This window comes from Centruroides vittatus, unplaced genomic scaffold, assembly GCF_030686945.1.
Source record: "Centruroides vittatus isolate TY-2023 unplaced genomic scaffold, ASM3068694v2 contig_912, whole genome shotgun sequence".
In the NCBI taxonomy this organism is placed as follows: Eukaryota; Metazoa; Arthropoda; class Arachnida; order Scorpiones; family Buthidae; genus Centruroides; species Centruroides vittatus.
The window spans coordinates 445,422-472,066 of record NW_027122601.1 but is presented as its reverse complement, the minus strand read 5'-3'; the positions used below and the strand labels follow the sequence as shown (position 1 = coordinate 472,066).

Genomic DNA, 26,645 nt, shown 5'->3' with positions numbered 1-26,645 from the left:
AAGAGAGTTCTTGAAACTAGATCCAGTCATAAGAGAGATCCCACAATCTCACGCGCGAGATAATACAAGATGGCTGTGGAAGACGTGTCGGGCTATGGACAGCGAAATTAAAAGGATATTGTATTACGAGAGATGATGACATCTGTCTACTATGAGTGGTGCCATTCGGGGTGAAAAATTTCTCTGCCTAAAAAAAAAAGTCGACAGCACTAATATACTATTGTTACCTGGTCTTCGCCCAGGGCTCGTTACGTTCCAAATACGCCACTGATTATTAGATATATCGCAAGAAAAGGTATTGTATTTATTTCTAGCCAAAACTTCCATTTCGTTTGTCGGTGATTGCCAGGGAAAAATTTTCTGCTAGCGAACCCTTTGTTAAATATTTCGAATATCACCACTGATTATATGTATATAATACTGATAACAAATACAGATATTTTACAAATTTTATTAATGTTTCTTGAAAATATTTATGTAAGTGAAATAACTAAATCCATTTATTTTATTTTATTTTTCAATTTTGAACATTACTTATTTTTTCACGACTTTCACTGTGATACTATTCAAGTAAAATTCCTTTCCGATTAATATTTAAACGAAAAATTAACTTCTAATTGGTTGGTACTAATTTATCATATTGAATACTTGACATTTGAGTTTAATGAAATATCATCATAAATATATTAACATCTACATTAAGATTAATAAATGTAAACGGGGTTTCTTTAACAACTAATAACGGTTAGATAGTTGTAACTAATTCACTTCTCTTTACATTAATAAATCACAATTACTTCTATTTTATGAACTACTTATACAATACGTATGTGTAAAATTTATTTAATATTTGTGTTTTTATTTTTATTTTTTCATAGAAAAGGTAGAATGAGAATTAGATTCGATTTTTATATCGTTCTTTCAAACGAATTATGTTGTTAATCTCAGTTTTTAGTTAAGGACGACCTGACTCTCAATGGACTCGGCAATGTTAATGTATGGACTATTGATTCATATAACCCAAGAAAAATCACATGAATTCGGAAAGGATTTGAATTTGATCTCATGCCATTAGGAGAGCTTACCTCATGTCTATATAGTTGAAGTCTGAATAAATTAATATCGATTAAATATCGTATTTCGTATTGTTTAGCACGGGATGGATAATTTAATTGTATGATAATCAATGATGATTTTATGATTATGAATGATACTGGGGTTTCAGAGAATGCGCAGCTCTAGGCAGTGTGGACTTCAGAGGTAACTTTTATATATATTTATGTAATGTAAAGTCCGTATCATACGATGATATGAAACTTAATACTGTACTGTGCACGTAGTGAGTGGATCGAGTTTAGATGGGCATATATTTGTGAGTTTGAGGTTTCTAAAAAGTACGAAGTTTAGCCGAAAGCTTAGATTGCGTATACTTTAAACTGTCACAGATGATTTGTAATGAAAATTTAATCGATCTTAAATATACTCTAGAAGCCTTACCGTTGATTTAATTGATATCAGTTTTTCTTAAAATATATTTTTGTTTTTTTTTTATAATTGAAATTTCATAATCATGGTCAACTTTGACTCTATGAAATAAAACCTAGATCCTCTTAAAAAAAATGGTTGTCTTCAGTGAATTTACAGGTAAATCATATTATTATTTTCTTAATAATTACAGATTTTAGCGATACTGTTGCTTTATTTCATAAGTTAATGTATTATCATATCTACTAAAATAAAAAACAAGTTTTGTCTTATATGCCGCTGTAAATGAACATAATAAATTTCTCATTAATATGATCATACTATATGTAAACAACGTTTATGTTTTAAACATACTTTTTCCTATAACTATGCTCCTTTTTTTATTGTAATTTTGCGTATAAGTCGTGACATTTATATTAAATAACAGCAATGAGGTATGGTACCGGGCTAATATGTATTTTTCCGATATTTCTATTTGTAGATTTTTCACGATAGTAATTTATTTAGTAGTGCTTTATCTTGTTCGTTATTACTGTAATCTTGTATCACGTCCTGGTCAATAAATTGGTTTTCAGTTTCTATTGCATATTCATCAGAATTGTTACTTTATTACTTGCATTAGCATATTGAATTATTGAAATTCTATTGAATAATAAAATGGTATTTAGATTATACACTTAGATTTCCAAGTAATTTGCTAATTTACAAAGTGATTCAATACTAATAAAAAGAATTAGATTAAGGTTTCAATGCTTATTATTAATTATATATTGATATATCATTGTGTATACATCATCATTTACACTTTTATGACATATTTCCATTATCACTCCATATTTAAACAGGCTATATATCATTAACTTTAGAATTCAATAATTATAGCAATCATTCTTATCAGAAATCCCTGTTGAGAAGATTAAAGTTTATGCCAAAATTATAATGAAAATATTTTTATAACAAGTAACATGACTAGTGAACAAAACTGGAAAAATAAAAAAGTAAAGAAAAATACAATACACAAGTGAGCAATTTGTTTTTCTTTATTGTAAAGCCCAAGAACTTTTCCTGAATACATATTGTATACGAAATAGAAAAACGCAAAGATATTAGCAAATTGAAAATTCTTTGCATACAAAAGCAACAGCGTAAGTTTATTTGTCTTTAGTAACTTTAAGCTCTAGTTTGATATTCTAGAAACACACTTTATTTTTTTTTTCTCTCTCTCTCTCTCCTTGTGGCATAATCATCAGGAATCCGGGTTCGAACCTAGTCTAGACCACCAGAATTTATTACGTGTCAAGATATTCTCCATTCCTCATTCATGTTGATCGATCCAGATCCCCACTGCGGATCACAATTCGTCCATAATGGGCGTATCGTGACCGGTCATATAGCCTGTAATATGTTGGTGCCTTGTAATTTATCAATCATCCGACTGAGAAATACACTAATATATATGTATTATAATAAGTTCGAAGCGCATAAAATGTAATATTTAATCAACTAATCAGTGTAGGCCTATATTAAATACAGATAACAGATAATTCATTGTTTTAAAACTTTTTAGATTCTTTTACTTGAATGTAAACTTTGTTAATTATTTACGTGAAGATTATTTTAGTCGAAGTCGAGTCAGGTGTATGAATAGATTGTTTATTAACTAATTGTCTATTAAATTGTTTATTAACTAATACTGTGTTGTCTGTCCCCTTTGTTCTTTGATTTCTAATAAAGGAGTGATGTAATCTTATCAGTTACTTAGATCATAAATCATTTGTTCGCCATTCTGCAAAGTACATAATAACCTAACTGCAAAATATTTCACGTCGAAAAAGTATTTTTTAATGTATCATCGGAAAAGTCACGTTTTTACATAGGTTCAGACCTGTATTGTCTTATTTTTTAAAATTGTTAACGAGAAAAACTAAAGGCATAACGGAATTGTCTATAAATTTTATCATAGTACAGAATTTTGTTCTCTGCAGCAGGAATGGCGAACCTATGGCACGCGTGCCCAAAGTGGCACGTAAGAGAAATCATCTGGCACGTAATGTATCATATGATTTCTGTCTTTTTCAGTCATTCTTTCTGTTTATCACCTGATCATCTTTTTTTCAATCAGATTTTTTACATTTATTCGAATTAAAGTGTACTCGTTTAATTTCTTTAAATATCATTATTCTAAGTCTAAGACATTGGCACGCATTAACATCTTTAAAGCTAAGTATGCTTACAATATGGCACACGGACTCAAAAAGGTTCGCCATCCCTGCTCTACAGCATGGTGAATATAACTGTTGACTGCACTTTTACGATAAATTATTCCATAAAAATATTGATGTCATTTATTTGCAATTGTATGTTTTCTAATTTGCAAATTGAACAATAGTCTTGTTAAGAAATTGTTCTTACTTAGTGTCTAAAACATTATTTAATGTGAATTAGACATATAAATTTATTCACAGGAAGAAAGTTGTAATAAGTTTTATTTTATTCTTAATTGTCTCATTTGTCTGACTAATTTATAGAATTAAGAAATATAAGTTTTAATAATTTAAAAATTTGATTATAGTTTTTATTATTATGAAGCTTGGTTGGTAGAAAGTAAAATACAGTTATAATTATTACTTTTTAAATTAAATCATTTATTCTATTTTCAATTTATAATACTCATAATGTGTAAATATTATAGATGATAAATTTATTGTTTACTTGGATACGAATCAATATTAATTTAATTTTAAGCTGGCGTCATTGGATATTTGACGTATGAATTGCATAGGACTCCGAGCTTAGAGGGGTCTTCACTTAGTTATTACTTTGGGATCCACAAAATTTGGAAACGGTTATATATTGCAATGCTTAAAACATTACTTATAACTGTTAATCGGGCTGAAAACGTTTGTGTTGAAATAGATATTCTTCTCAGCAACAAAGTAAGGTGTTGTATTTATTTATTACTTATAACGTTGAAACCATAATGTAGACAATAAGTTGATGTTAAAGAAACCAAAATTGGCAAGAAGATCCACATTACGATAGTTCGAAATTTTTATTTTACCGCTGGAAATGTAGGAAAAATCCAAATTTGTTTAACGATAAACGATTTAGAGGTATTGGATTATTGTATATAAAAAAGTGAGTTGTTCGAAAGTCGGACACTTTTATAAATTTCTAAGATATTGAAATATGTTAAATGTAAGTAACACTGTTTAAAAAATTATCAATACCATATTAATTATGGTAAATCGGATCATACTGCAGGCTACTTTTTGAATTTATGTATAATAAATTCGTATTTAAAACGATACATAACTATAAACTTCACATTTTAACTTAATTTTAAAAAAGTATATTTTTAATAAGCTATAAAATTATGAAAAAAAATATCAAAATTTTGTTTTTAATATTTCAAAAGTAATATAATTTAAAACCATCATTTTTAGAAATTTAATAAGAGAACATAATCCGAACGAAATTTCTATAATACCGTCAACGTATGGCATATGATTTACGTTAAAGCTTTCAAGTAAAGAATTTACGTTGATTTGTTTATCTCACAAAGGGACTGATTTAAAAAAAAGCACATCGTGCCGAGAGACTTTAAACATGGTCTCAGAAATTATATGTATTAACCTAAACGTTGTCTATTTTAAAAACAAATTAAATGCATAATACTGTATAATAAATGATAAATAGCTATATATATATATATTGTCATAACTTCGTAGAAATTGGCTGTAAACATTTCTTTCCTTGCTTATGTACTCTATGTTAATAATTAAATTTAAAAAAGAAAAAAAATTGTATAGAGTAAATGAGGGTTAGAAGATGAAAAAAGTTCTGAAAGCTGAAATGTGAAAATACAATTTATTTAAAAAACTGACTGAATTGATGCTTTCTTATCATACGAAACAAAATATAATTTTCTGTTAAATTACCATCTCACTCTTAGAAGTTTGATTAGTTGGTAAACAGTATATGAGTGAATTCTCTATTAGAGCCTGCTCTGTTACTTTTGACCGATGACAGACTAGACTCGTTATTCTAGCTTCTAAAGTATTATGTACAAAAAGCAAAAGTCGTCCGAAGGAACATTAGATTTACTCACCTATTTTTACAGTAACTGCGCGTAACAGCAAACACAGCAAGCATGGCTATCATCTAACACAATATAACACGTGACACAGCACGTACAATGTCTTTACCAACTAACACGTTTCCTCTATGTATAAGAAAGCGTAAATCTTTTAAAGTGATTACACATCTGAAGAGATATTTTAGAATTACCTTTAATATTATTAATTAATTATAATTGTTTAGATTAAGAATTCTGAGTCTTTGCTACTTTTCTCTTCTATGGATTCGAGATGAAAATTAGTTTTAAATATATTTTATTATTATTTTAATATATTTATGAAATTAATTAAATGTAGATTTTAATAAAAAGTTTTATTAGAATAAATTTTAAAAGGTTTTACTGTATTAAATTTATGAATAACGGAGAATAACTTTTACTCTTCGTTATAAAATGTCTCGAATATCGAACTGTTTATCCCAGGCTGGAGATAAAAATTTTTAAATTTTCAGGGAATTAATGGATCAGAAACTCTAATCCAGCTGGTTAAAGTATATTATTGTTATTCTTTAAACATAATTTGAAAAATATTAAAGGGGATTGTGTTGAATCAAAAATTAAATTTTTAATTACTTTATCTTAGAATTATTCCTACATAATAATAATAATAAATAATAGTTTTATTTTCTAAAATTAATTCGAGTAATTCAATTATTGGTGAGAGTGAGTATTATAATATATTTAATTTATAATGAAAGTATTGTATTTACGACTAAAGAATATAATAAAAGCAGGGGTTGCCAGACTTTTTAGAACTGCAGCCATATATTGAAAACAGAAATCGTTGAAGAGCCGCATATACATATATATATTTTCACAGCTAAAGACAAATTTGGTCAGTTTTTATATAGTAAAATAAACAGTACTAACACAATTTTGAAAAAATCACATTTATTAATTAACTTGCATGACAATAAAAAAATCATATTGATACATAAAGCTTTAAAAGATTGCACCATTATTAAAAATAATAACAATAAATCGACTGACTAACACAAAAAAAAAAAAAAAAATACAAAATGAAATCATTTAATATTTATTCTTTACTAGTTGAAGGATGAATTTGTAAATTGTAAACTAATATTGGATAATTTGGTGTGTAATTTGTAATGGCACTTCTGAGCAATTCATTTAAATGGGAATTGGTAAGCTGCGGACGAAATTTCATATTAGAATATAGAGATTCAACTTCATACATTGACCTAAATAATGATAACAGTCGACATGCTGAATTTTTTAAACGGCCATATTTTTGTGTGGGTACAGTGTTCCAAAACTCGTTAATTGATTTTTCGGATTTGTAAACCATTTGCAGGCCTGCATCTTCTTGCATTTCAATCAATTCCATTTCTATAGCTGTTTCTGGAAGTATTTGTTTTATAAGTGGTAAGCCATTGTTGACTACGTCATGTTGGAATGGATTTAATAGAAATGTAATAGATGGTTTAAATTCTTCTAGATCAGCAAATCTCTCTTCAAAATCGTCAAACAGATTTTAATTTGTTTTTGTAATTATCAATTGCATTAAATGAAACATTAAATGTTGCAGCATGAGCTTTTAGACGTGGAAAATGGTAAAAAATTTTATCAGTTATCCCTTTCAAATAATTTTAATTTATTTTTAAAGCTAAAAATATTTTGCGTCAATTTCGAAATATTTTTATTTTTACCTTGCAATGATACATTTAGAATTTTCAAATGTTCCATAATATCACAAAAGAACATTAGGTCCTGAATCCAATCACTATCTTTCAGTTGTGAGTATGATTGTTTTTTGGTGAGAGTGAGTATTATAATATATTTAATTTATAATGAAAGTATTGTATTTACGACTAAAGAATTCAGATCCAAAAATTCAGATATGGGTTCTATCAATGCAACAAATTTATATAAAACATCGTACGTAGACAACCACCTTACTACGCAGTACAAAGATAAATCTGTATTGGTTCAGTTAAATTAGTCTTTAGTAAAATTTCGAAATTGACAATGGTTTTTTGCATTTGTGCAATATAATTTACAATTATTAATACTGGTGTAAATACATGCTCAAAATTTAAGTGTTTTGCAATTAAATGTTTGCAATGTAAAATGCAATGAATAAGGATAAAGTCCAGAATGGTTTCATCTTTTTTTAAAAGACCAATTAAACCTATGTTTTGACCCACCATTGCGGCAGCTCCATCTGTAGCAACACTAACTTATTTTTTGGGACTGTTTTAAGAACATCAAGTGCTTTTTTTATATCAACACCACGTGTAGTATCTTTAAGAGCAATCATGTCTAACAATTCTTCTCGCACTATACAGTCATTCGAAACGAATCGAATGCCATATTTTGACTTTTTTATTTCAAACGATATATTATTTATTTTATATTATCCAGGATACATACATAATAAAAGCAAAATTAAAATAAAAACAAATTTGGTATAAATTTAAGTATCTTGCAGTGGGCTCACTGCAAGATACTTAAATTTATATAAATTTAAGTATCTTGCAGTGAGCCACAAGTATACTAGAAAAGAGCCGCATATGGCTCAAGAGCCACAGTTTGGCCACCGCGGTAATAAAGTATTATAAAAGATTAATAATAGTTAATATTTTCAAATAAAAGATGGAATAAAAAATACATTTATAAAGACTTTAAAAGCAGTTTTTTAAACGTTCTGTTATTTATTGTATTTTCATAAATTAATTTTTTTTTAATTTTTAAATAATCTATTGAATATATTATGATTATTTTCTATGTTATCCTTTCGGATTAATGAAAATATACATGAAAAAACAAGCAAATATCCAACAAAATATCAGTTAAAAAACGTTTTCTTTATAATCTGCTTTAATGGAGTAATTATTTTATAAATTTTTTTTAAAAAAATTTATAAAATAATTATTAAAAATTCATGAAATATATTTTGTTTTTTGTTCAGAAACTATTCATAAATATATTTTAATCGTGTGATGATTTTCGATGGAAAAACAAATTTATTTTGAAGAAGTAGAATAATCAGGAGAAAATGGGTTAAAAAATAATTTTGCAGAATTATTATGACTTTATTTATTCACTACAATCGGTAAAATATTGATTGCCTATTTTGAGGTTCATTAGAGGACACAAACAAGTTTTGTTAAATAGAAAATATCTGTTAGAAAAGCAGACACTTCAATCAAGAAAGGTGTAATTATTGCTTGGTTTAATGAACTCCTTTACATCGATGTTTCACATAATTAGAAAACTTCAAAGTGCTTCAAGATGTTAATTTTATTCAAATTAGTTTCATTTAACTGGAAATGAATTTTTACTTATTATTTTTATAGGAAAAATTTAAAAATAATCTTTAACTCTATTAAAAGTAGTTATTTGAATTTAAACTGCGGAAATCTGAAGTATTTCCGTTAATGATAATGAATTGGCCGATAATTAATCTTTGTAAATTATGAAGATATTTTAAGAACTTTAATCAATGAAATGTCATTGTTTTTGATTCTGGTCAAATTCGTAAAGAAATAATTACATTTGTTTAAAATTTAAATGTAAAGTTGAAACCACAATAAGTAATTATTTAATTTTAAATATATATATATATATATATCAAAACGTTCTATTAATAGTAAAATATTTACAGATTATAGTTAATTAATAAGACCTAAGCTAAGTTTATGAAAATTACTGTTTTCATAAACTGAAATCCCATTAAGTTTATGAAAATAATTATTATAAATTGTATTTCAATGAAGGATTTACGATAATTATAAATATCGATTAATTATTAAATTTTCTTTGTATAAAACTATATTGGAAAATTCTGTCACCTTTAGATTTGACCCTAAAGATTCGAGCTTTAGGGTCGAATCTAAAGGTGACAATCAAATGCACAAAACTGTTCTCATATCCTTGACATTTTCGTTGATTGACATGACTCATATGAATTGAACCGTATATAACTTTAAAAAATTTAAAATAATGTAATAATAAAAAAAGTTATTGATGAATATGTTTTATAATTATGGGTAAAATACTCTTAAGAATGGATGTAATAGCATAAACTTATTTGAAAAAAAATTCTCGAGATTAAGGAAAGACAGACAGACGGACGGAATTTATAGGTGTAGAATTTTTTCAAATTGCAGCCCAAAAATTACTTTAAATGAAATTGTGTTTTGAAAAATAGCGTAATTATAAAGACCTAAATAAGTAATGAAGTCAGAAATAGCGAAAATGCAGAAAATATTTGACCAATCATTTTTTAAAAATAAAAAAGACTTAAATAAAATATGCTTGTAAGCAGAATTTTTTGAAATCCAGTACTTAGAATCAACAGCCTAGGCAGACTTTTGGAAGGATTTTACAGATTACAAGTTAAGCATTATTTTCTTAATATCCTACGAATAGAAAATACTTTTATTTTTAAAATTTAAGTTACATAGAAGATATTTTTTGCTGTTCTGTTTTATTTATAAATTTTGCAAAGGGTGATAAAGCACGACTAAATTAATCACAAATTAATTTATTTAATCGAAATAAAGCAAGACAATGCTATTATGCTTAATTTAATGTATATTTATTATTAGGTAATTTTGCACTAAGAAACCTTCTATCTGGTCTGATCTATAGGCTTAAGAACTATCAAAACTAAACAAAATAAAAATAGAAGACTTATTTCATTTTGTACACTTTAGACTTTATTTTATACAAAGTTTATTTGTTTGTTTATAAAATACTTCCAAGTAGTTCTAGGATTAAATACTATTGCACTATTTGTTTCGTTTTTGGATGGATTTGTATCCCGTGCTTATGACTTCTAATGGGATATCATCAAATCAGTAAGTGCATACTATTTAGATACATTTTCAACATAAATTTTTAAAATTCATGTTGCTTATTCAGTTATTCATATGAGTTTTAATCACGTGACAATGTTAAAATTAAATTTAAATTGATTTTTCATAATAGAAGTTGAGAAATGTGTTTCTTTTTCGTTATTATTAATAAATAAATAAGTAAATAAATCTGCGTAAAAATCACTGACTCAGAAAACAGTTAGATAAAGACTCTGTATTTATTTAATGTTAATTTTTTGCAGTATATTAAATTTATTATGCGCAAAGAAAGGTCACTTTTCTTATTACGAGTAGATCTGGCCCGCAATGAAATGGGCTATCACCATTAAAGATTGAGGAGCGGAAATTTAATTCTAACTTCTCGTGAAAAATTACGAAAGTGTTGACCGAATTCGAATTGATTCTCCTTGCAGTAGCAGAAAATTGATTCAGTGTGGAAAATTGTGACTTTAGCCTGCAAATAAATTATTTCAGTTATTTATTATAATAGTAGAGCATGCTTCGAGTTTTTTTTCTTCTTGCTCTTTTTTATTTATAACTTAATGTATATGTATATATATATATTTTTTATTAAGTATATGACATGTAATTCGAAGACAGGAAATCGATCGTTATAATGGATTCAAATTCTGTGAAAAAGTTGTATAAAAATTTAATGATTTACCTGAATTTGACTTGATATCTAATTAGAAAACAGATTGCTTGATGACTGAGGCGGTAAAGGCACCATCCTGCCACTCTGAGTAACCCAAAATGGCAGAGACCTGAGGAGTTTTTCATCAGTGCTCTGTTCTGAAAATGACAGACCCCACCATCGCTATCGGCTGCCCCATTATGTCTCTGGGACCAGATCGAATTTATTTCTGACTTAGGCTTGGAAAAAGACTAATTTAGTGCTCACAGGGCGGAAAACAATCAGAAAACAAGTATTATATTATATTATATTTTAAAGTTTTTAATTATATTATTAATATATATATGCTTTAATAATATAATTTCTTTTAAAATAAATTAGAAATAGAATTTTAATTATAAACGAAAATTTAAGTAAATTAAATTCCATAATTAACTTCTTATTTCTTATTATATGGTGTGTACATGTAGCCTATACACACCAACAATAATAATAAAAAGAATTTAAATTTGAATTCAATTTCCTGTAGTTACCCTAAACCTATATTACCAATCTGTTTTGTACTGTACATTATGTTGGTTGTAAACCATAGTAGAAGCAGGCAGCATGGACCAGAAACTACCGAAAAAAGCACGAGCACCGGGGTTAATTTGAACCTGTCTCTGTTACAACAACAAAAAATCTTACCTTAATCTGAGCAATGAGTTAATTTTGATTTAATAATAAATACGTTATTTTCTTTAATATCATGAAAGATCTGATTGGATTAGTAGAGGTATAATTGTTGATTACTTTTCTGTTATTCCTGGATCTGCATGCATCAACATGATGCACTCACTAGAGGTAGAGCTTAATTTGCTTCATTGTTTTGTATCAAATAATCGATAAGCTTAATAAATTATAAATAATTTGATAGAGATAATTTAAAATTGTTAAAGAACATGACTTTTTGAAAAAAATGATAGGAAATACAATAATAATGCTTAAAAAATAAGTAAAAAACTAGATACTGTACAGTACATCGATAACAGACTGATCTTTGCACAGAAATAAAAATAAAGTAATAACAAATGTCAAATAATTTAAAATAAAATGAAAGAAAGGCAAATTTTAATGGTCAAATAAAAAGAATTTAGAGGAAATAGTAGTTACTTCCGCATTCGATAGATCATTTTGAAATAATCTAATTAAATCTAAGAGTCTGCCTAGGGTCTATAGTAATAAAAGAAGAAAGAAAAGTGAAACAGGTGTTTCTCTACTGCTAATTAACCTGAACTTTCTATTTGATGTAAAAATGTTAATGAAAAATTCATTTAGCCGTTCAAAAAAAGCTTTACATTTTCAAAAGTAATTATGAATATGTATGAAAATTAAGAAATAATGTTAAAATAGTTTTCCACCGAATTCTATCGATAAGACTTTTGATTTTTAAACAGCTTTAATCGCAACTTTTTCTTAATAAATCTGATCTGAATCTAGCATATAAATGATACATAAATTTTACATTTCTGTATTTTCTATATCTAAAAATACATTTCCATAAATTCGTCAATCCTATTCTATATTTGTTAATATGATTTTAATAACCAAAACATCTGGTTATCTTTTTATTCCTGTAATAGCATCCCTGAGATCCATCTCTGCATTAATATGCGATCGATAACCTTCCTGTATAACTCTCCCGGTTCTTTTCTTACTGCAGGGAAAATAATCACATCGTCTTTCTAGTCACGAGATATTCTAGACATACGGCCATACAAATATTATCATTTTCTCCATCCATATTTCACAGGATACATTCCGCGTTAAAATCAACATATTTATAAGATATAAACTTTATATACGATGCACTTGTATATAACTTATATACATGTTTAATTTTGCAGTTACATTAGAGACACTAAAAGCAAGTAAAACTTAGTCTTAAATTAGTATAAAAAATAATCTCGTATAATATAATAACTCCTCATTAATCACATTATTAATTTATGAAGTTGAACCTTGTTAAATCGTAATGTTATTTCTAATTTGATTTAAGTAAATATTGATTGAGTATTCGCGTTTTTTTAATCTATTGCTCACATAAGTAATTAAAATATACATAAAATGTTAAAGTTTATCATTTAATTTTTGAATTTTTTAAATAATTTTATTACTTATTCGCTTTAGTATCGAAAATAAGAACTAATGTACTACGTATTGTATGATTTTTCACTGTATTTATCACTTTTTAATATTTATAGATTGACTTAACCGATATCGAATGGCAGACATTCGTTCTAAAACTCCGTAGACGATTTTATGTTTTCTGTGCTAATTTCAAAAAGAAATAGATTTATATCAGATAATAAAAATTTTAATGCGGTTAGTAGCTGTTTTAAGTGTTATTTAGTGCTCATAAGTCACGCGTATTGCCATTCTTCATTAAAACGCTTTTTATGATAAGTTATATTGGATTAGATGTTATTTTTAATTATTTTTTATAATCGGAACGAAATTTAAATCTTAAAATTTCATTAATTAGCGAGTTTGATTAAAATTTATATCCAGTAATTTCGCTTGATGGCGAAGCTTAAGTCGATGGATGATAATGTGACATTAGTAAATTTATTATTCTACTCAAATACTATGAATTCCGTGTATGATATAAATACTGCAAAACTTAGCCGTAGAGAAAAGCCGCATTCTCATTCATGTAACTTCTCCGTATTCATCTATATTAATCAAGAAACCAATAAGCAATTCCACGATCACATGATTACTAAATAATAAGCTGTTACGGCCGAGCTACTGCAACTGCCTGATCTCATTGAAACCAAAATTGCATTATCGCGGCATCAATGGTGTTTTAATTCATTTATCCGTGTTTACAACGGTGTAGGCCGCTCAAATCTACGAAGTTAATACAATCATTTTGTCTGTCCGTTCTTGTACGTTTCACTCTAGCGACTACTTTTCTGGAATTATAAAGGTGTTTTGGAATTCTTCTGGGGATTTTCACCCTTAGGACATACCTTCGATTCTTTTGATACCGTGAAAATTTATGTTTGCCAGAACTTTTGATGTCATGTGGGATATACAGATATAAATCTATCATGGCGTCACACCTATTATCTCCATGGTTACTCGTGGGTGGTTTGGTGCAATGACGTTAGTTTTCTAACCCAATTTTTTAACATTTCAAAGATACTTTTTATGCTATTAATTTCATTTATTTCTTTATTTTTTAAATATATCACAAAGATTCTATCCTCATAAAGTTGAAATAAAAATTTCCATTTCAGCTTTACACATTTTACCTTAAGAACTGTCTACTTTGGAAAAGTTATGGTTATTTATATTCTTGAAAATATCTTGTTAAATTATTGAAAATGTGATATATAATCTGCATGGTCGGACAAATTGATGTTTGTACTTAAGGAAGTAACACATTGTTCTTATTCATACGATTTGGAACTTTATATAACTTTTTAAAAGAGAGTTTATTAAATCTTTATGACAATAGCAAAAATGTGTTAAGAATTAAAAAATATATTGTATAATTTTTCAGTCGAATGTAGCAGTAAACCTCAAAGTAAACAAATCCTTAACTGGTTGAAGAGGTAAAAAATAAAAGTAGAAAATATTATTGATTTGCCAATTCTAATTAAAACAAATTATATGTTTTCCTCGCTCTGCAAATTTATCGATTGTTCAAATCAAAAACAACATCTTGTAAAACAAAAAGCGGATCGATTTAACTCCGCAAAATGTCAAAAACGATAGCTTTAACAATCATTTTCTGTAATACCCGTATAAAATTTTGCAAATTTATCGCGTAAAAGTTGGGGATTTACACACAAGTTTAGAATGATAATGTTTATAAAAATTACATTTTATATGATAATGATAATTTGTGACAAGAAACGAGAATGAATTATCGTTTTTAAACCGTTAAGTCACACGAAAAAATAGTTTACGCTTGTTTGAGAAATGTTTTTAAGATAAATTTCGTCCTTTATGATAGTTAAATCCCGTATAAACAAACCAGTCATTTGCGTATAAACGAAATATTTTTTATTTTATTAAATATATAAAAACTTTACAGAGATATGAGGAATTCTGACAGTGATCCGATGCAAGTGACAAACGGAAAAAAATCTTTTGTAATGAATTTATTTAAATTAAATTTTATTCTTTGATCAATAAATAGCTTAACAGAATAACTATCGAAATACGAAAACATGTTTAAAAATTTATATTGACCACGATTATAGCTTATTTTACTATATTCTATTATAGAATATTTTTAATTATATTGTGAGTGCAGTCCTTGATAAGTTAATGATTTATTTTATTATTTAGAATAGAAAATTAAATAGTATGACATTTTAAAGCAATAGTTGATAAATATTAATTAAAATTAAAAACTAAATTTTACTTGAGTATTGATTATTTATATTTAAGAACAATATTGTTTTAAATTGTAAATATTTGTACTTATTAAATATATATTTTAGCCTATATACAAAAGTTATTAATAAGTTAAAAAGGAAAAACTAATTCCTAAATTGACAATATATATTATCAATATATCAGGAAAAGTTACTGAAGAATTTAGTTTTATTTACATTGAAAATTCAGAAAAAATTTTAAAGCTGCTTCCTAACGAAGAAATAAATATTAATTGTAGCCGGAAGATATATGAAACTGTCTATAAACATATTTGATATTTACATTTATCTATTTACAACTTTACAAGAAAATATTTAATGTTTTGTTTTTGATTTTTGGAAAACACAAAATAAAAGAAAGATCAACTTTAATACTATTTCGATATTCCAAGTAAATTTATTCTACGAATTGCTGGAATTCTTTCGTAAATAGACGATGGGTATTATTTAATTTCGATTTATTGTCTAGCACCATAAAGAGATAAATAATGCAACACTTACTTTAAATGCAACAGAAATAAATTTTTAATGCGGGAGAAAAATTCCTTTATTTATATTTCATTGTTATTATTAATCTTTTAAAATTAACTAACGGATCAATATTGATATATTTTAATTTATCTAATCGCGCTTAGATCAGCTTTGCATATATGGAGTATGATTTTAATGAAATAAAACTAAGAGAGAGGAATTGCAATTCGCTTCAAATAGAATTTTTAATGAATTATTTATATTAGTACAATTTTGTCAACACTGCAATTATTGTTTACATTAATATATTTTTATATTAATTTTTTAGCAAAACACGATTAATACTTTAAATAATTTTGATGTATTTGATTTATAAAAGGCTTTCTTAGTACAATCAAAAGTTATTCCAAAATTATAAATATACAGTACTGTAAAAACGAGTTTCAATTTATATTTTATAAAAAGTATTCTATCTTAAATATAGATATGATAATAATTATGATAAATTTATCAATTTACCATAATTATTTCAGCTTTATTCATTAAAAACTTGCCTAGTTCCAGAGCAACGTTTTGTTCTGCCATTGAATAATTGCTATTGGAAAAGTGACGATAATCAGATATTGAAATTCGTCCAAACCAGATTGATTTTAAATTTTTTTTTTATTGATTACCGACTTCAATACGAGTCAAGGCAAACGCAAAGTTGAAAATCCAGAAAGGAGTTGCGTAACTTTCCCGGCAAAAAAGTTAAAAATGTGTTTGACATCATCTGTTATAAGATTTTATTAAAAATAAGTTTTGTATTATTAATTATTATAAAATGGCAAAAAGCTTCATTTTGAGAGTAGTGTTTTATTTAAAAAATTGGGTTAATGTTACCTATGGTTCCAAGATGGCGGTTCGTCTCTGATTCCAGCAAATAGAAGAAGGGAAACAGTGGGGACGCAGGTTCTAACTTAACCTAACCTATTCTAATAAATTACCATAATTATTACCAACAAAATTATTAGAATAGGTTAGGTTAGGTTAGAACGTGCGTCTCCACTGTTTTGTTGCTGGAATCAGACGAGCCGCCATCTTGGAACCATAGGAAACATTAACCAAAAATTGTAAATGCTAATAACGTAAAATCTTCATTAAGCTCGACTCTACTCGAGATACGACACGTGTCTCTCATTCCCTTGACCTTTAATCACAAAAATTTAATAGTACAGGTATTAATTTTTTCCCAATTTTTTGCATTTCCCGTGACTTCAAAAATGTAAAAATCTAGGGAAGGTAATTTTTTGACCGATAGCCTAACTTTCCCTCTGTTATATATAACAGTTGAGCAAATAAAACCTATTTCATTGTAGGTGACCAATACAGCCAATACAAAGTTATCAATACAACAGCCTGACTGTGAGTCAATATCTCTCCAAATCTATCATTAATCATTAATGAAAACTTCTAATAATTTTAGAAGTAACTAAATTCAGAAAAAAAAACAAGAATAATTTGCTACAAAATTATTAATATTATTTCTAGTAAAAGTAACTTCTAGAGTAATTTGTTTTATTTACAGTATATGCATTCTTCTGAACTGTACCGTACATAAATCAATTTGTTTATACAAATGTTTGGCAGCTTTGCTCCAAAATGGAAGGAAAATGATCTTATGAGCGAAAGCAAGATAATAGTCTTGAATAATAATCGGCTTGTTTTTTCTTATTTCTTGCAAAACTCCTCTGGAGTTTCTCGTCGTCATATCCAGAAAACGCGATTGGCAGATAACAGAAAACAGATTCGTTAGTCGAAGAAGCAAGAAAATACAGCCGAATATTATTAAATACAACATTTAAAATAAAAATTAAAACTATTTCCACGTGTGTAACCTTTATGTAACTTTTACTTTTACGTGTATAACCTTTAAAGTCAATTACTGTCTTTAAAGGTTTGATAAAGGTTTACACACGTTTGATAAATATAAATTCATTTGCTTTTTTTGTAAATTATGATCGAAAATGTAATTTATTTTATCGGTTAGGAAATCCTATCCAACATCTTATCCACACAAACATACTGTTCAACGTTTAATAGAACATGTTGATTCGGACAATCTATTGCATACACAGTACATACATCTTTTGATACCAATCTATAAGGATCAGATTAACATCAGTATATCCTTATAAGTAACTTACAGAAACTTTATACAGTATTAATAATACTTTCTCTGAATCGCACGAAAAATTTTTCCGACATATATTCGTTTAGTGATATTTAATTACTCTACTGTACTTACGATTTTCTTTGTATAAAATGTATCTGAGCATTTTTGAATGTTCATTTCAATGTCATTTATAAAAATACACAATTACTTTTCGAAACTATTTCTTATTTTGGTTATCGATCTATCAATCTCTGTGTGGAAATAACAAAATTTTATACTAGTTATTCTAGAAAATAGAGAGAAATGGCAGAATCTTTTGTTGTCTCGTGGAATCATCTCTCTTCTATTTATGTTACGAAAAACTGCAATTGTATTTTATTCCGATATAGTAAAACTTTGGAAGAAAAGAATTCGTAATACAAATGATTTTGTCAGATTGACTTCATTCAAAATAATATTGATCGTAGCACAGTTACATTTGGTTACTAAAGAAACGTGAGCATACTGAATTTTATGTAACTTCATTGAAAGACTATTTTTTATTATTCAGCTTATATAAGTTTTCTCTAATAGTTGTTTACTTAATTGAAATTAATCTTAAATATATGGTAATAAACGTATCGAAAAATATTATATAATTCATAAATAAAAAATAAATTATCTTCGACAACATAAATATTGAATTATGTATAAATATCAATTGCTATCTAATACCTAATTCCATATGTTTATTCTTTCTTTCGGTATTTTATCTATAATAAACATTTTTATATTGAAAACATACTTGATCTACGCGAATAGCAAATAGAATCGAACCTATTTATATGAATGTGAGAAGTAAGTATATAAATTAAATTGGTAACAGAATCAACTGAAACAGGGAATTTAATGATAAAAAGATTGAATAAAAAATATTTTATAAATTTTTCCTGAAGAATTGGAAAGAATAAAATTTAAATAAATCGATATTTGAGAATAATGAAAAATGTCGGATATATTTTTAAAGCTTTCTTCTATATATTAAAAGTATATGTTTTTTGTTTTCTAAAATAAATTAAGCACTTTAATACCGTATTATCCATTTTTTTTTGAAAATAATGCATTTCTTTCTATCAATATTAATAAAATTCTTCTTTAAACATTATTTTCCTTCCTGATTGTTATTTTCCTTCCTCACTAAAAAATTCCAATATATAGCCTACATATTTGTGTCTATGTAATGTTATTTTTTATATATTTTTTAATTTAAAATAACCTTTAATAAACATGGAAATCATCTCAATTTTTTAATGATTTTTTAAAATTTTCATCTTGTATTGCTTCACAGAACAAGTGCTGAGAAGTATCTCTGTTAGGCTATATTTTTTCGTACTGTAATAAAGATTTAAAGTAAAATTAATATAGGAAATTGTTGCTTTGTTAGAAACGCAGGCTGTTCGTTATTTCCACACGCAGAGTCCGGATTCGAATCTTGTTCACGATTTTTCTCAGGAGTATCCTTATATAATTATATGGCATTTAACTTAGAACAAGCCGGCTCAACGAAGAATAATTACAAAGAAAAAATGTAATAATTTTAATATTTAAGAAAGCATTCAAACATAAAATTTAGGCCAATTTTTAATGCTAACTAATTGAAATTAATTTTGAACTGTAAACATTAAATAAAAATTTACTTTCTAGAAATGGTACAAATTTCAGGATTTTTGGCTTTTTCGCTAGTCCTTGAGGACATTTCGAGCTAAGTCATGTTTCCAAATCGTTAATTTACATAGAATTAAATGAGTCAGCATTAATAAATTATGTTTCAATTGAGAAAAAAAAAAAGCGAATTTCAATAATAACAAAATTTCTTATCCGCTTGATAAAATAAATTTTAAGAAAAAAACTATAATTGTAACTATATATTTATATTGTTTAGCGAATCTAATAATAGGATTTAAAAAATTTTAATGAAATAAGAAAATGATAAGCAATATATAATTATTTTAATAAAGAACTAGAAATAGAATTTTACTGTCAATTATTTAATATTCGTTTTTCTTCTTATTTTATTTTTTAGAATATGGTATCAGTTTCAGTTTTAGGCGCCGCCACAGGAGTGGGTTTGGCGCTAGTCGTCAGTGTGACAGTCGTGCTCTATCGATATTACTCGCGCAATCGCAAATCTATGTACTCAGCGCCATCTTTTGGCCAAGGATGTAACGAGAAAGGCAAAGTGCTATTAAGAGAAGGTTGCGTCGCTATGTCGCTATCGCAGCAACAGGTAGGTGGATCGCTCTTTTCATTTTTTATTCCTGGCGGAGATGCATTTAAGTACGATCGTTATCACGTGAATCGTATAATAAATCTCCTCGTTATCGCTATTAAACGTTCTTTTGAAGATAAATCTGGCTGTAGGTCGAAGGGTTCCACTTTGATACTCGAAATGATTAAACGGCCCAGACGTCCGGATAAGCGACATTTTTGTACGGATTTCAAAATATTTATCGCGCATTTTTAAATGTCATTTTAAAATTACTTTTCCGTCCTCATTTATAAAAACTCCTTTATTTTTCTAAATAAATTTGTATATCATATATATACATATATTTTTTTTTTACCCGATGACATTTAAGTTTTGTCAGATTTTACGAAAAACACTTTCCAATGTACAGTTCATTGATCGATTAATAATGGATGCAGTTGACTATGAATGAAGACATATATTTATTTATATTTTTATACTCCAGTGTTTTGTTTACTGGTAATTTTAATGCTTACGTGGAATTTTTAAAAAGGATTTTTAATACCTTTAAATAGGAAAAAATTAAATTAAAATCGAGTGTCGCCATCTGTACAAGTTTTCTTAAGTCGTAAGAAATTCTACAAGTGTGCACGGTGAATAAATAATTTCGAAACTAATTTCGCGGGCTAATTTTTCGGGCGGGATTAATTTTGCTCAGGAAAATTAATCGAAGTGTTGCGGAAGCCGTTATAACGGAAGAGAGATTCCCTCCTTTTCGGCGGTGGATGGACATTGCACTTGCGTCATAGGTCACGTGAATGTTAGTGACAAGATGGCTATACCTCTCCACTATAGCTTAGGGATGGCGAAATGGAAAGAAGTGGTGCTAAGGGTGAGTTTTTATCCAACGTAAACATCGTATTGATTTTTACGATCCGACAAAACGTTCTCGACAGGCAATCGGTTTAAGAGAAGTTTTAAAAAGAACGACGTTCTCGTCATGTTCTTGACGTTCACCAATGGAGCCTTTTGCTCGAGTCAAACGATTCGGACTGATTAAAAGAAAGAAAAAGATCGTACCAGCACCGCTGTATTTGTTGCTAAAAACAGGGTTTTGGATACATCGATTAGTTTAAATATATACATTTGAAAACGGAAAAGTCAAACATTTTCAATCGATTAATTAACTGTCTATAAATATGTGTGTATAAATAAGTTATAAACTGCTTTCGTTGCCGCGTTTAGAACATACGATAAAAATATTATTTTATTTGATTACCGCTAAGAGAATAGTCAATAAACGGATGATAAGCATAATAAGATAAAACAACGATGAGAAAATTACGGAGGATTCGGAATGTGGATATTAAATTGTAAAAAATAAGAAAGAAAGAAAAAGCAGATAGAAAAGGAAAAGTAAAGTAAAATAAAAAATAAAAAAATCGACTTTTGACGTCGCGTACATCTGTCGATCTTTTTCGATGAAAAACGTATTTTTAGAATAGTTCTAAATACATTCTTTTCTAGCAATACAATGGCTTTGGACGGACCATTCCATCTGGAAATCGGTCCAACGGCGGACGGCAATTTTTCGCCGCTATTAACTATTTTTATGATATGATTTTACAGAACTTCAGCATCTTCCGAGAGCAACCGCAGAGAACGTCGCCGTCGGTCTCGGTCAACAGCCAAGCTTCTCCGCATCCCGAGAACGTCCACGTTCGCTTATCGCTGCCGGACGTGCACGTGGCGGAAGAGGTGCCCTCGTCGCAGTCCAGTTACTCGCTGCCCACCGCCAGAAGAAGATCGCCCACCGTCAGTCGGGCCAGGTCCATGGACGCGAGAGCCATCCCGCGTCTCTCCATCTGCACTCGATCCGACAGTCAACAGTCGACCAATACGAATTGCGCAGCCCTCTGTCTCCTCATCCGAGGACTCCGTCTCCCGATAACCTTTCGCCTTTTACGGAAGCGGTGCTCAGACCTCCCTCTCCGGGCACTTCCGGCCGACCCAAGTCTCTTTCGCCTCTCTCTCCTCTTCTCTCGCCGGCCTTCTCTCTCCCCTCCGACTCCGGTGTTAGTCCGGGAGCCGCCAGTCCCCTGGGTGAGTTTACAATTAAAGAAATCTCGCGCCACTTACATTCGCCCGTACCAAATCGTCGTTAATCGTTAGTCCTTTTAAACGCTCGTTTGCGAAATTCGCATCCGTCGACCGATCGGAAAATATTTCGAAAATCGAGTATTTATCCGTCGATCGGACGAAAACGTCACGCCAAAGGTTATCTTTAATCGCGGATAATCCGTTTGTTCCGTTATCTTATTAGGAATGGAAAATAATTGTCGCTTGTTAATTTTGAAAATACTAATTGTACGGCTGGATGGCGCAACCGAACATTACTTACGGTTTATTCTCCTTTAAACTTTCGTAGTATTTTCTGATTAAATATTTTACAAATATTTGATCGTCTTCTTCGATCTTTAATATCGTTAAATCGCATTGGAGAATTTCAATTACAATAACGAATTACTGGATACTTAAGCGTTTCGATTCGTTTTAAAATGAATAAAAATTGTCAATTAAAATATGAAAAAAAACCAATTTTTGACATTAACAATATCTTACTATTCCAAATCTTACGTGAATTGTATAAATATCGCATCTTATTAATTTGTGGAAACGGCAGATGGCATAGTAAACGCGATTCGGACGAATTTTTTTGCTTTTTACCGTTACCTAAATGTTCTCGAACGTAATTATTTTCTAGGTGCGATTCAACCGGATCTATATAAAAAGAAAGACATGGTCTTCTTCCAATCAACGCCGGGTAATCGAGAGAAATCGAAGTGCGGACGACTCCATTACAAACTCAAATACGACTTCGATCGTTCGGACTTGATCATACACGTGATCGAAGGTCAGAAATGAATGAAAACGATTCGTTTTAAAATAATTTTATCTTTATGTTCGGTCAGTCGTCAGTGTATGTAGAACTATAAGCGTTTTTATTTCTAGCGTTGGACTTGGGTATTCTGTCAGAGAACGGTTTTAACGATCCTTACGTCAAAGTGACATTGATACCCGAAGTAGATAATAAGCAGAGACAAACGGTTATCAGAAGAAATTCCACTGATCCTTATTTTGACGAAATTTTTAAATTCCCTGTTACTTACGACGAACTGGCAGACAGAACGCTCTTGCTGCAACTCTTCGATTACGACAGGTTTTCTCGCAATGATGTCACGGGAGAAGTTAGCATCCCTCTGGCGGACTTGGACGTGACTACGGAAATCGAGATATGGAGCGATTTAGACAAGAGGCAAAAAGTAAATCGATCCTCTTTGAGTGTCGATTGATTTTTATTCGGTGCTTACGGTATTTTTATTTTACTTACAGGTTTCGACCGACCGTCCAGAAATTCTCTTGTCTCTCAATTATTTACCATCGGCGGGTCGCTTGACCGTAGTCGTTCTGAAGGCTTCGAATTTAGTCGCTCCCGGCTCTAAGGAAGTACCAGGTAATCGCTTCGTTGCGTATAATAAGCAGTTTTGTTAGGTGCTAATTTCTATCTATCTTCAGATTCCTTCGTCAAAGTAAGTTTGTACGGCGAAAAGAAATCCAAGAAGAAAAAAACGTCGACAAAAAAACACTGTAATAATCCTGTGTGGAACGAAGCCCTGTGTTTTGATATAGCCGAAGAGGAGCTAAAACATGGTCGATTGATAATTAACGTTCTCAATTGTCATCATGGAAACGGTGTTCCGGCTTTCGGGACTTGCGCCCTGGGTGTTAACGAAAACGGAACGGGTGCCGCCCATTGGAACGACATGCTGTGCAATCCGAGAAAATCTATTGCCATGTGGCATCCATTATATTTGTAAATGTGTCGTGGTTTTTTTTTTTTTTTTTTTTTTTTTTATCCATGTCGTTTCTTCGTTCGTGGTTTAAGAGAATCGGTGGCCTTCTCGTTAGTTTTCGTCCGCTTGGCTTGCTCAATGATTAGACATCATTGGACGGCATTAAGTTATTTCGCGTCGCTTAACGGGTTATTTTTAAAAAACAAGAAAAAAAAATCGAGTGTTTAAAAGCGGGTTGAGTCCAAAACACATCCGATACAAAGTATCATTTAGCTTATTAATTACCATTTTTCGGTGCACATTTATAATGAATTTCGAGTATTTTATTTATATTTAATTATATTTTAGAGATTTTGCCGAAGAAACTTTGTTAAGTCATTGCTCGAAGTGGTTTTTAATGAAAGTTCTCGTTTTGAAAAAGCACACTGCATTTACAATATCTTTTATAAAATATAATAAAAGAAATTAGCAATTTTTCGTAATATTTTATATACATATAAAGATATTAAGAAGCGGAATTGATAGTTTTAATCATAAATATATGTTTCAATTATAACTTAATTTTAGTGTAATTTTAAGATGCATTTTTGCTGTTCATTTTCTATAGTATAATATTGACTATGTATTTGTTTGTTCGTTTGAATTGAGGCATTATTGCTTTAAACGTCACATGGATTAATCAGTTTGAATCATGAAAGAATTTCGTATTTATGATGTCAAATCAAAAGGAGTTTTAACATTGTTGTGTTAAATTTTTTATATTTTAAAAATGTTCGTATTATTTACTCCGAATCGAACATATTTGTAATCTATGAATGAACCCATCCTATGTGTTTTATTCCTTTTTTAGTTTTTCCTTTTAATATCCTCATATCTTGCACCGCTCTCCCAGAAATAATTTATATATAAATATATACCATGGCATATACACATATAACCTTTGATAATATCGGGTATTCTTAATTTCCCTAAATTTTGTACTTAAATTGTTGTACAAATGCACTGTTAAAAATTATAGATGTTTATATTATAAATGTATAAATGAACGAATGTGAATGGAAAAATGACAAAACATGTTATTGAATTTGCAATGTATGTCGTGTAAATAAATAAAAAAAAAAACGTGTAAATAAATTATATCAAGGGATTTTTATAATGTTTGTTTGTAATTTATTTATACTGTCTAAGAAACGATCTCAAAAAATTATTTATAAAGACGAATAGTTTCGTATTTCTTACATAAAACTAAAAATATGTAATCAACTAATACAAACCCTATAATTGTAATGCTAGATGATACAAAAGTAGATCTATTCTGGATAATAAATAGTCGGTCTTTGGATATTTTTGGTTATTTTTTACTGAAAATTTCAACAGCAATATCGAACAATTTGACTTGTTTCGAAGCACATTTTAATTCACATAATAGATACATCACCACTCAAACTAGCAGAAATATTTTAATCTCGAGTACTTACGATCTTAGATCATCCTTTCGAAAAAAGTAAAATATTTTTGACGGTTTGAAAAGTGATGTGTCTATTATAAACTAAGTAATCAACTAAGGATTTTTCGTTATATATTTATATTTTAATTCGTTATACGAATATAATTAGGTTCAATATATATGATGTAAATATATATAAATATTTGTTATTTACACAATACACTTTTATATATAAAGATGATGACAAAATGAATTCAAATAAACTAATTTTAAATATATTGTTTTTATCTTAAATATCATGTGATAAATTCTGATTAGTCACATACAGAAACGGAATAAGGCAGATTTAGTTTACACGCTAAGTATCATTTTAAAATTTTTAATGTTTGTTTTATTATAAAATAATATTAAATAACCGATAGTTTATTTTATATTAGATTTGTTTTTGTCATAAAGAAAAACAAAAATTGCCGAACGTTCGTTTTAAGGCATTTTACGTAAACTAATAGTAAAGCGAAAGTCGGTGGAAAATAAAGATCGCGTGACGTTAAACGCTAGGCGAACCTTTAAATAATACTTCCTTATTAAATCCTAAATATAAAGGCCTCATTATTCACTTCTCGCCTTCCAATTAATCAAACGAACCAATAAGCGAAAGACAATTACCGTGACGTAACTAATATCGATCGGAAATCGTTGCCAATGGATATTTGCCAATGCTACGATAGATGACGTATTAATATTTGTTTATTAAGCATAATCTTTTGATTGGAATTCGTAAAGATTATTAAACGTTCGTCACCGGATATTAATTTTTGTTACTTTTATTAATATGTCAAAGGTTAAGAGGAAGAGAAACGTCACATGACCGATGACGTCATCTGGCATTGGCCGTATTCTCCCGCGTCGAATGACGCCATGTTGTATGGAGTGAAAAGCCGGTTCGTTAGTGGCAGA

General features: G+C 28.6%; 1 protein-coding gene across 1 annotated transcript in view; it reads left to right on the top strand.

Moving 5' to 3' along the window:
* The window catches only part of LOC136984294 (synaptotagmin-5-like), a 29,995-nt gene extending 4,615 nt beyond the window's left edge, over positions 1–25,380 (top strand). Inside the window, 7 exon segments of the mRNA XM_067281224.1 lie at positions 20,223–20,426; positions 22,017–22,284; positions 22,287–22,490; positions 23,152–23,301; positions 23,400–23,710; positions 23,781–23,901; positions 23,964–25,380. Coding sequence (XP_067137325.1) covers positions 20,226–20,426; positions 22,017–22,284; positions 22,287–22,490; positions 23,152–23,301; positions 23,400–23,710; positions 23,781–23,901; positions 23,964–24,265 — 1,557 coding nt within the window. The 5' untranslated portion in view covers positions 20,223–20,225 and the 3' untranslated portion in view covers positions 24,266–25,380.
* The last annotated feature ends 1,265 nt before the right edge of the window (positions 25,381–26,645 follow it).